Source organism: Acomys minous (assembly GCF_964271855.1).
Source record: "Acomys minous genome assembly, chromosome: 15".
Classification (NCBI taxonomy): domain Eukaryota; kingdom Metazoa; phylum Chordata; class Mammalia; order Rodentia; family Muridae; genus Acomys; species Acomys minous.
In genome coordinates this window covers 69,127,668-69,140,254 of record NC_140497.1, presented here as the reverse complement: position 1 = coordinate 69,140,254, position 12,587 = coordinate 69,127,668, and the positions used below count along the sequence as shown (strand labels likewise).

At 34.8% G+C, this 12,587-nt stretch overlaps 2 protein-coding genes across 4 annotated transcripts in view; one reads left to right on the top strand and one right to left on the bottom strand.

Moving 5' to 3' along the window:
• Window positions 1-5,810, top strand: part of UBA6 (ubiquitin like modifier activating enzyme 6) — a 62,665-nt gene extending 56,855 nt beyond the window's left edge. For all 3 annotated transcript variants that reach the window (XM_084760527.1, XM_084760528.1, XM_084760529.1), the window contains exon 33: window positions 2,281-5,810. In XM_084760527.1, coding sequence (XP_084616653.1) covers window positions 2,281-2,431 — 151 coding nt within the window. In that variant the 3' untranslated portion in view covers window positions 2,432-5,810. The remainder of the gene's footprint in view (window positions 1-2,280) is intronic.
• The window catches only part of STAP1 (signal transducing adaptor family member 1), a 41,943-nt gene continuing 33,826 nt past the window's right edge, over window positions 4,471-12,587 (bottom strand). The window contains exon 9 of the mRNA XM_084760541.1: window positions 4,471-11,995. Coding sequence (XP_084616667.1) covers window positions 11,934-11,995 — 62 coding nt within the window. The 3' untranslated portion in view covers window positions 4,471-11,933. The remainder of the gene's footprint in view (window positions 11,996-12,587) is intronic.

Below are 12,587 nucleotides of genomic sequence, written 5' to 3'. Positions count from 1 at the left end.
CGATTTCCCAACATAATGGAATATAAGTTTTTAAGATTTTATTAATTTCTTTTTTTTATTAATTTCTTATCTATTGTAAAGACTCCATTTTGTCTCCGATTTTATTAACTTGAGTCTTTTCTCCTTTTCTTTTAGTTATTTTAACTAAGAGCATGCCAACTGTGTTTCTCTTTTCAGAAAGCCAACTTGTTTCCTGTGCACATGTGTCTATATGTGTACGTCAAGGTGTGTGGTGTGTGTAGGGGTGCACATATGAGAGTCTAAAAATCAGAGAATAATATTAGGTGTCTCCCCTCAACTACTTCACAAACCTTATTTAGGGAACACACTCTCACTACCTAGAGCTAGCTTGGCATCTTGCCTACGCTGGCTGGCCAGCAGTCCCTATAAACCCTGTCCCCCCTCCCGAATTTGAAACTACAAATGCTACTACTTTTCTCTTTTGTATATGACTTCCGGAGACCAAACTCAAATATTTACTCTTGCACAGCAACAGTATCTTCCCCAGGCTCTCCTTTATCTCTTTTTCATAACACTTGCTGTTATAGCTACAAGATATTATTATTTCTGTCATTATCTACTCCCTTACACTGGAACGATAGGTTTCATGGTGTGTATATTTTTATTTGACTTCTTCATTGTTGTATCTCAAGCAGTTAGATAAATACCAGGGACAAAATAGCCATCAGTAAAACTGGTGTAAGTGGATAACATGACTGTCAACTTTTGATTATCAGTTGAAGTTAATCACTTGTACATTATAATTGTCTTAGTTATCTTTACCTTTACAATGGTTATATTAGTTAAGCGTTGATTTATCTTAAAATTACTTTTACTAGGACTCCAAAGTATCATTTAGAGAACTTAAGAGCTGTTTTTAAAGTGCTTGTGTTATGTGCTAACTAGATGTGAGTAAAATGTGAGATTATTAATTAGTGTAATTTAAAGTTTGCTGCAAAAATAATGTTTTGAGAGTTGGCTATGAGATTTCTGATTTAGCAGGTATTTATTGATTACTTAAGAGGCCCAATATTCGATTAGTGAATGAGAACATGGTAAGAGCATGAGCTTGGCTTTATAAAGACATGTTCACAGCTTCCGTGGTTGTTTATTAATGCTTGTTTAGTTTACTTGCATCACTTTGAAAGAGAAATTCTCTTCCATGATTTTTCCTGGAGATATTTAGGGTTAAAGCAAACCCTAAAAATATAATAGCAGAAGAGTAATATTTCATAATTGTTAGTTTTGTTACTATTTTGATACTTATACAAATAACCCTGATATCAAGTACAGTTTACTTAGAGAAACTGATACATTGTTTATTAATTTAATTATTTAAAAATTAATTTAATTAATGTAACTAAAATAACGATTATAATAAAGATGCTGACATTGCACCATGGGCTTTTCCTAAAACAAACCTCTGTTTGGGATTAGATATCATTTGAGCATTTGAAGGAGGATTATTATTGGTAAAAGACAAACAGCTTGTACATATATATGTACCTTAAAAAATTAAAAGAAAACACATGATCTCTCTGGGAAGTCAGATGATATGGATATGAACGGTAGAGAGAATGAAGAGTTGTGGATGGAGCCTATATTGGAGAATGGAAAGAATTATTGTGGGAGAGTAAATATACAACGTAGTTCAGAGCCTACAAGAGAACTCTGACAACCAAATCAGGGAGAGAAACAATAGACCAGGGCCAGCTTATTTTTGTTTTTGTTTTTTTGTTTGTTTGTTTGTTTTGTGTTCTTTTGTTGGTGGTAGTAGTTTGGTTTGGGGTTTTGAGACAGGGTTTCTCTGTGTAGCCTTGGCTTTCTGAGACTCGATTTGTAGACCAGGCTGGCCTTGAACTCACAGAGATCCGCCTGCCTCTGCATCCCTGAGTGCTAGAATTAAAGGGGTGTGCCACCACGCCCAGCAGTCAGCTTGTATTTTAAGGCTTTAATAAAGTTTATTTCTTTTTCTCTTTAAAACAATGCTGGACGATACATGTTGTCTCTAAGCTAGAAGTATGGGAAGAAAGTCAGTTTTTCAGAATCACTGCATTACTCCTTGGGATTTTTTGTTTCTTTTTTGCTACTACTAGACAAAATAGGGTCCTGTTATATTCAATTTGGAGCTTTTAGCAATAAAATATTAATATATAAGAATAGGCAGATTATTATATTTTAAAGTATATATACAAGTCCAGTCTCTTAATAGTACTAATTAGTAAAGAGTTCTTTGGTCTTAATCAAATTACCAAAATATTTATCCTTGCTTATTCTTAGAATGCACAAACTTGTGAAACCTTCCACTGAGAAGAAGTATGTGGATCTGACTGTGTCATTTGCCCCAGACATGGACGGAGATGAAGATTTGCCAGGACCTCCAGTAAGATACTACTTCGGTCCTGACACCGATGAAGAGACATTGTCATAGAGACACTCTGGGACTGCTTTATTTTGGAAAGTGTACTTAACTCAGAAGCTAAAAATAACTCAACTCATAATACTGTGGATTTCTTTTTGCCTTAATTTAAGGAAAACATCAGAAGAAAACTTAACTACACTGAAGAATTACAAAACGTTTTGGAGCATAGTTCACATCTGTCTCTTGCCTAATACGGTTATGATGACAGCAACTTTGAACTGGAATACCATTTTCTAATGCTTACAAGTTTGTATATGAAGCCCTGTGGATGAAAAAAAGGAACAAAGAAAGCATTTATCCATGACCAGAAGAAATTAAAGATTGAAGAAGTTGAAAATAGGGAATCCTGGCTATTCAAAAAGCTAAATCCTGTTTTAAGGTTTTTTAATTTGGTATTTGAGACCCATTTTTCAATATAAATAGTGTGACACTGTACCTATTAAATGATTAGGCTTTGAAAATTCCCTAGCTGAGAGAAGGAGTAATAGATAAAATGTAAAATTGTGTAGATGTGTAGATACAGTTAGTGTCCTGTTACCTCTGCTAGCAGAATTTATTGTATTACTTGCTCCCCTAAATCAGGATTTTTGCTAATATGATCAGTGAGGTAAACCATGAGGGAGGATGACATGTTAACCTGGGCTAAATGTCAACAGTATTATATGTGCTCTGACAACTCTCATAGAAAATCCATGAATGTGAGCAGATAAATATGGCTAATCATTTGATTGTTACATGCCTTTATTTTATTTATCTGGAACTCAAAACTAGACACAGTATATAAGACTGAAATGTTTTATAAAGGTAATATCCTTGGAAATAGATGAAAATTAGAAGTTTAATACTAGTATGGTCTTTTTTTTTTTTTTTTTTTTTTTTTTTTTTTTTTACTTTCAAATGTAATAGAGAAAAAATAGTATTTCTTTTTTTAAAGGAAGCATGTCATTTTACTCTTCATTCCCAAAGTAGGAAATGACAAAGATAGAAAAATTATATTTTTTTAGATTTTTCTTCATTGAGAGAAATTCTGTTTCCTGGTAAGAATAATTGCAACTGACAATATAATTGGGTCCATTAAAGGATATAAACAATTCGTGGCTGTAAAATCAGTAAAAACAGCAAGTGACTCTTTTACAACAGTTATCATGCATTCTAAACAGCATGTGCTTACAGCCTCCGGAAGTCACTTGCCTGGAGCTCCTGCTCTTGTTCACACCTACTTGTTCAGTAGCAACTTTGATTAATTAAAATTTAGATTGCATCAGTATTACTCCAATGGTATCTCTTTAAACTGTGTGCTTACTTTCCCTTTACGAATAGTTTATATTCTCTCTGATAACCAGCTTTTTGTTTCCTCCTTTTATGAAGTCTCCTGTTGGGAAATGGGTGAGTTTGTGTAATGTAGTGTTGTATTTCCTTGAGAGATGGAGAAAAGTAGGTAGCATCTGTTTTTTTTAAAAATGGGTATCTTCGAATAAACTATTGGGCTTTTTTTTTTCATATCCTACCTTTTCCCATTATGCATATTCCTAGTATAATGGTAAAATTTAATATTCCATAAAATTTAGAGTAGGGATAATAATTTTTTTAAAGAAGTCCCTTTTCTCCAATTTTTAGTTTCTCTTCTGTTCTTTGGTAATAAAGTATTCTCCTGGTAAACATTCAAAAATCCTCAAACACAAACCAATACCTTGGCTTGTTTTACCCATGTCTTCATTTATCTTTGGAAGAAAATGAGAACCATACTTTGTAGAATGCCATAGTAAATACATGAATTCAGTAAATCAAAATCAACCAGGATAAGGTTCATTTTACCATTAAATCTACAACCATTTTATCATTTGTTTTTTTGGTTTTGGTTTGCTTTTCTGTAGGTAATGATTATTACTACCCTAATTTTTACTAAACTGGAACCCCATAGTGAAAATAATGACAACTTTTTTTCATTGTTTTGAGGAGGTTTTTTTGTTTTAGTTTTTTTGTTTCTTTGTTTTGTTTTGTTTTTTGTTACCTTAAGATTCTTGTTACTGAAATACAGCTATTGAAAACTGAGTGGGGGAATAAAAGTGCTGTTACTCCATTCAGTGATTTTTTTTTTTAATACTAAAAATAAGTCAAGGAATTTTTAGGATATTTACATAAAGCATGTTCTGTGGTTCTTTACAGAGAATTTAAATGCACCTCTTACTCTGTGGTTAGCACTGCTTCTGTTTCTTTGCTTTTATGCTTTGCAAGCAGACTAGTTTTGGGCATATAAGCAAAAGGGGAGTGTGTGCTTAGCATGCCCAAAGCTGTAACTTTAATGTATAAGAGCAAAAATAAGTGAGAAAAAGAAGCAGAAATAGTCACACCATCAATCTTAGTTTGGGATTTCTAAAGTCAATTCTTCATAGGCTTTGAAGCAGTTGTGTTACAGGTCTTAAGTTCCTTACACATTGTTACAAAAGTACAACTTGGCATCAGTATATAATATTTCTATAGTTTATCTTTCATGGCATACTGTTGGGACAGCATCAAAGTACAAAAAAAAAAATAGCCATAGCTGGGCTTAAAAATCTACAGTAGAGTATTTGCCTAGTATACATAAGGCTCTGTGTTTGAGTCTCAATTCAAAATCAAAAAGTCTGGATCCTGGGAGTCAGATAAAATATCAATAACACTTTGTATTTGCTTTTCTCTTAACTGTATCTTGAAATCTTACTTGTTTGTGGACATGATTTGTCTGAATGTATGTCTGTGTACCACATGCCCACAATGCTCATGATGCCAGAAGAGGGTGTCAGATCCCCTGAGACTGGAGTTACAGAAAGCTTTGACCTGACATACAAGTGCTAGGGAGTAGGTTCTCTAGAAGGGCAGCCAGTTATCTCAACCACTGAGCCATCACTCCAGCCCCAAAAGCTTCCTGTTGTAATTGAAAAATGCATGTTAAGAATATATAAGATGTGAATATACAATTTTAGGAGTAATTTTAAAACAATTGCTTACCTAATCAAAATATTAAAATTAATAGAAGAATGGTATCAGAAACCTTCCTAATCCCTTCCCAGTCACAAACCCTTGGTAATTACTACTGTCTTACTTTTTGTATTAACGGTTGCCTTGTTCTTATGGTATTACCCCTCTATGTGTGTGAGTCGAAACAGAACAATGTAGTTCTGTCTGCTTTTGAATTATATGTAACGAATCATTCTACATTGTTTTATGTCTTTGATTTACCTTGATTCATCCATGTTCATTGTAGCCATAGTTTATTTACCATTACTACAATAGTTTCCCTTTTGTATTAATATGCCAGTTTATTTGTTGTACTGACTGTGAATGATAAAGATGTATTTAGTTTGGGATAATTACAGTTCTAAAATAAATATATTTTGTTTCTCTTGAATTGCAGATAAGATGTCTAGGATCAAAATTACCTGATTGTAGATACTCTTTTATGTTTTAATATTTTCGTTTTGAAATGAAAATGTAACTACATCATTTCCACTTCACTACTTCCCTCTCCTTCCAACCTTCCCATGCAGCATCCCCTTATGCTAAGCAGTAGATACTGTTCATTTTCTCCAGGTTGTGATCACTTTGGATGCTTTTTGGTGTTGTATTTTGACACTGTGGTGGAAATGCAGTTGTGTTTGTTGACCATTTATCTCTTATTATTGGGAGGAGGTCACCATTTCACAAGTTTGTTGGCCATTTCAACTTTTCCTTTTTCTTTTTTTTTTTTTTAATATTTATTTTATGTGTATGAGTGCCCAATCTGCATGTACACCTGCATGACAGAAGAGGGCATCAGATCATATTGTAGATGGTTATGAGCCACCATGTGGTTGCTGGGAATTGAACTCAGGACCTTTGGAAGAGCAGACAGTGCTCTTAACCTCTGAGCCATCTCTCCAGCCCACAACTTTTCCTTTTTCAAAAGTGTCTTGTCAGATCTGTTACATGTCTTCCTCTTGTTTTGGCAGTGCTTTTCCTCATTTGATACATGGAAGATCTTTATAAATCATGTTTTTTATTGTCTGTATAGTTGTGAATATCTTTTGTTCTGTAGCTAAAGATACTAACAGGACCAGTCTTTCGTGTTTCATAATTAAAACCTCACTCCCAGCCTGAGGAATCTTCTCCATTGCCTTCTAGGCACTTTACTTTTGTCTTTCAGGCTTTAGTTGTAATTCAGGAGTTAATTCTGGACATGATGGTTCATGCTATGCCAGTAGTACTTTGTTAGTCTGTTCTTTACGGTGGTGGTGGTGGTTGTTTCTCGTGTTGCCAAGGTAGCATTAGAAAATGTGTATTTCTCTTTCTAAACCTTTTCTTTCCTTTTCTGGCCTATTAATAATATACTGTCTCCATCACTTCAGCTGATTTTTTTTTTAATGGTTAACAAATTTCATTCTTCAAACCTTTTTTTATTATTATTAAAATGTCATGGTTATTCTTAACCCTTATATTTTCCATTCTCAGACTTCTTTATGAATTTGCAAACTGGTCACTCTGGCAGTTTTCACTTTTCTTGCCAAAAACATTTAATTTCTTATTTGTGTGGTGTGTTTCCATGAATGTGCACGCCTTTCTGTGTTTATGTGTACCGTGTGTATGTACATGCCTACAGGGGGCAGCGGAGGGCATTAGTCCCCTAGATCTGGAATTACAGGCATTTGTGAGTTACCCCAGATGAATGGTGTGAACCAGACCCTGCTCCCCTGCCAAAGCAAGTAGCCACTGAGCCACATCTCTAGCACAAAGAGCATAGTCTAATTTTAGTCTGTTAACTGTCTTTTGTTTCTTCTGTTGTTTTCCCTGTATCCAGTTTCTTTTTAAATGCTTGTCAATATTTTACTTGAAACATGGAAATTATATTAATAGCAGGATAATATTTTCATTCCTTTTTTGTTTATTCCTTTTGCTTCTGCCAAGTACCTAGGCACTAGTAACTTAAAATCACTTTGATGGCATTTCAGACACACTGATTTCCTGGCCCTTTTAGAGCAATTCAAGGTAGAACTTCAGCCTGTTTATCTCTTATTTTTGACTACCCTTGCCCTTAAATTTCATCCCTTCATAGTTCCAAATATGGTTAGAAGTTACCAGAGTCCCCACCTCTTGACTGTCCCTAAATCTCAGATCCTTTCTTTTCTTAACCAAGAGCTAGCTAAACTAAAACTCAAAAAGGTTACAAAACCCATATGCTTAGAAAATACTGTTGATTTAAAGACTCCTGTTTTAAAAATCCTGAGTCAGGATCATTGGGATGTAGTCCTGTAGCCCTAACCCACATTATCTGCTGCTGTTCCAGGCATCCACCACACGTTTGGAGCACAGTCCCAAGTTTCTACGCCATAGTCATTTTTAGGTGAGACTTTGTACAATGATTATGTTAGAGGAGATCATGACACTGGAAAACAACAATTTCAAAGATTGAAGTGACTTAAAATTGTTTTTTCTGGCTAACAGCTGGAGGTCATGGCTAGGTTGAGACCCAGGAAGAGGTCCTCCACAATTTTCAGTACTGTGCATTTGGTCTTCCAATGCGCATTCCCATGAATGAAATAAATTTCCACTCCTTTAATGTTTAAAAAAAATCGTAATGAAAATTTAAAAGATTTTTTTGAATTCTTTGAGTTCATCTGAGACTCACTTTGTAGTCCAGAATATGATGGTTGTTATGAATTTGAAAATAGTACATTTCATAATCGTGGGCTGAATTTGTCAGTGACATCAAGTCTTTTAATATTATATTTTCTACATCCTTATGTATTTTTTATAAACTATGTGAATTATCAAAAGAGTTATATTAAAAGTCACGTATTACATTTATTTGCTTTTTTTCTCCCAGAGTGTGTTTCTGTTTTATATATATCCTGAGGCAAAATTAAGCACATGTTGTAGTTTGAATAAGAACTCCTAGGCTCGTTTATGTGAATGCTTACCAGGGAGCAGCACTATTTGAAAGGATTAAAAGGATTAGGAGTGGCCTTGGAGGAAATGTGTCACTGGGTTTGGGCTTTGAGGTTTCAAAAGCCTGTGTCAAGTGGTGTGCACATCCATGATAATAGTGGACTAAATTGAAACTATAAGTTCCCAATTGAATGCTTTCTTTCATAAAAATTGCTTTGGTCATGGTATCTCTTCCAACAATTTAACAGTGACAAAGACTGTAACTAGCTCATTATATCTTCCTGCTTAATTATATTTTATCAATGTGAATTATCTCTTTGTGCCTTAAAGTCTTTTCTCTTTAGCTATCTCAGGATTCATATCTCATGAAATAATTTTTCCATCTACTTACTTTGAATCTTGACATATAAAATTTAGATGTTTGCCTACTGTATACCACAGTTACTTGGATTTGGTGGTCAGGTGGTGTTGATCTAATCTTCCCTGACAATTGCTCTTACAGCAGCTGTGGTTGTTTGGCAGGCTCTAGGTGTCCTCTGCTACCATACAAAGTCTCTCTCCCAGCTTCTCTACTGCTTTCACCTTCCTTTTTACGGTTATGTTTTTTGTGGAAATTCCCACTTCTCTCAAAAATGTTTACTGATTTTTATGTTATTTATTAAAATAAATCATGGTTTCTGTTTTCTTAATACGCGTTGCTTTCTCTTAAATAGTGTTTTTTACTATATTAAGTTATGCATATTCACATAAAATATGGTTTTTTTTCTTAATCATTACCCTTTGGCAGATTATATAATCCCTGAACAGCAGGCTCATGTAGAGTCGGCCACTTGCAGCCCTATTGAAGGCTTCTATGGTTAGGTCGAAGCTCTGCTGGCTTGCTCTCATTCTGTTGCATGCTGTTCCCGTTGAAAAGCTCACTCTTCACATCCACTTTGGGAAGAAACCCAGAGGAGCCCATGGAAAAAAATTGAGGTAGTCAGCAGCCTCAGGTGTCAAACTCACTATGAGTAAACAAGCATTTAAAATGATTCCAGGCCGAGACTTTATGGAACAGGAACTAGCCATTCTTTCCTGTGGTGACCTGCCAAATCCATGAACATAGAGTGGTTTTAGAGTTCTTTATTATACAGTTATCAAGTTTGTTATCTCCAACTTAACATTTTATCACATTTACATATTTTAGTTATTTTATACTACTGTTTTATGTCTGAATTCTGTTAAGACAACAGTCAATACTTGAATTTTTATACACCTAGATAACTTTGTTTGGTCTTTTTAACATCCGTCGGCAAATTGAAAATATTTATTCTGGCCTGGAGAGATGGCTCCGTGGTTAAAAGCACTGGATGCTCATTCAGAGAACTGGGGTAACTCCAGTTCCAGGGGATCTGGGACCCTCAGATACACATGCAGGCAAAACACCAATGCACGTAAGTTGTAGCCTGCTTAAAACTGTAGCTCTTCTGTTAGCATCTGCTGATTCAGCCATTAGCATAGAATAATTGTAGCCATTTTGTAAGTCTCCATTTTGATCATAACGTGAAATTAAGTTCAGGTTCTCAAGCGCTGCCTGCCTGAGAGCTTGACTAGACTTTTACTTACAACTCAGTGCTTGTCAGGCGTTCTGCTTGAATTAATGATAAATGCTCTACTTAAACAAAGCCACAATACTCTGCTTTGTTCCTTTCTTCTGGGGAACTGTAAAGTCCCCAAGCCTGTATATCCTAGCCAGTTAAAATGTTTTGTCTAGCTACCTGAATACATTGTACTGGGGACCAAATTGATTCTTTTTGTGATTAGCTAGTCAAAGTGATGTAATGCTGCCCTCCCTTTGTTTCCCACCTGGTTACCTGGTTGTTACCTGAACATGGTTTTCATATAAAAAGCTTGTCTTAGAAACACTGGCAGCACTGTCTGGCTCCCAAGACCAGATAATGGCCCTGACAAATCAGTTTTTGTTCAACAGTCAATAAGCTTCCATCCATCTGAGTCTGGTGTTCAGGTGGTCAGTGTGCAGCTATTCCTGAGTCCATAACACATTAAAGTAAAATCTTTTTAAAATATTCTTTCTTATCTCATGGTTTCCATATGTGCTGTTGAAACATGTATTGACCACATTTCTGACTTACTAGTAGGAACTTCTTTGTTAGGGCCTGGGCTTAGATTTTTGTTTCTCAGTTTCTTGCAGCCCACCATATTTAATACTTAACCAGCTTTACAAGTCTAGTTTTTAAAAGATTTTAAATGCTGTATTTTCTTAGAAGAACGATTCACTTAAGGGTTTTAGATGTTACATTAAAGCTCTTCAGTCTGTTTCTTAGCCTCATTTGGTACATGAGCTAGTGATGCTATGTGTTCATTATCAAATTTCTGTCCCATATCTAAAAATTCTCACTAACATGAACTCCATTAAAAAGACAGCCTTACTTGAGTTTGCATATATTCCTACACAGGAACTTAATTACCGTGGCATATACTAAGAGGCAAAATTGTGGACCAAACCTCAGAAATTCTAGTTCAGCAAGGGAAGCTTCAAAGATAGCTCATTAAATTGGATTACTGGAGTTTTGAGGATGGAAGTCTTAAAATGTCTGGTTGTCTCGCTCCCCACCCTCTACTCCTCACCACCACCCCGAGATGGTCCTTTTTATTGTCATAGAAGTGAACATCTCCCTTGATCTCATAAGAGTCAGAATCTGAGTCCTAATTTCTCATTAGCATCTTTATAAGATGTTGGAACTAAGAGAATCCTAATCCATTTTAGCCAATTTGAGTTGCTGTTGCTGCTGCTGCTGCTGTTTTTAGGTGAGAAGAACAAAGACACTAAATGCCCAAATAATTTAAAACCAAAAGTAATATACAAACCATATCATATGATTCTTTAATTGCGTGGCCATCAAAACCAACTTAGGAATTTGTTTTCAAAGAGAGAAAAAAAAGCATGACTGAGATTGTGACTCAAGATCTAGTTTGGATGGAAATTTCATATATTTAAAGAAACGATTCGCCGTACTTAGCATGTATAACATTAGATTTGAAACAAAGTGGCATGTGTATTTTATTGCCCTTTAAAGATACATGGGTTAGTTTTGAACTAGTAAAAACATCAAAAAAGAACCAAAAAATGAATTGCACTTAATTTTATGAACATACAATTTGATATAGCATTTCCATTAGAGAGGGCCATTTCCTAGTTCATTTCATGCCTATTACCTCCAACTAGATAATTTATATAAGTTACATTTGATTAATTAGTCCAATCAAATTCACCAAAAGCTTAGTTAAAGATTAGGAGAACTAGATAATCTGTAATACAAATTGTATATATGAAATGTATTTAATTGAAGATAAGGAGAACCCAAAACTTGGCCTTCAAACATAAATTTTAGCTGCTTCATGAAGAGAAATGCATATATCAAGGTACTCTACAGACAAGTGGTGGTAACCAGTAAATTGTTTTCCTGCGTGCTGCATCATTTTATTCTTGTGCCAAATAAGTGATTTAGACCCTAGGGTCAAGGAAATAGAGACTGTTTTCTTTAAACATGAAAGTCTTCCTTTTGAAAATAATAAATACCAAGAAACATGAAGGCAGTTTCATGTTATCTCATGCTTTGTGTGGACTTTTCTTAAGCTTCTCACTTCTCTCTTCTATGTTGGGCTCTTGACCTAGAAAATATGGATAGAAAGTCTTGATTAATTAATAAACAATGCCATAAAACTAAGTTTTTTCTGTACATTCAGCAAGAGTTGGTTTTCTTTCTTGTTCCCAAAATACTGATGGTGTATTGATAATTGTTATATAACTAGACACGGAATGCTCATATTTCTTTTAATTTTTTTTATTCTGGACCTAAATTATGTATTTTCTTATGCTTTAGCTTAATGTTTTATATACCTTCCATGCCATATTTTGAAATGATTTTATGCTAGTAATTTCTGACATTGGGAAAAATTAATTGAGACAGTATCCCTTGACAATTTTTTCTGGTGCTTTTTAAATTTTTATTATAATTTATTCATTCACATTACATCCCAGCTGTTATCCCCTCACTCTTGTCTTCCCATTCCCACCTTTCCTCCTTCTGCCCTATTCTTGCCTTCTGATTTCAAAGGGAATGCTGGACACTAACACAGGTTAACAAGATTCAAAGAAAACCTCCATTTCTTTTCAGTAGTAGCCTATGTAACACATTTCCAGATCCCAGAACCATCAAGTACCCTGGAACCACAACTTCAGTTTCCAGCTCAAGGCAAATTA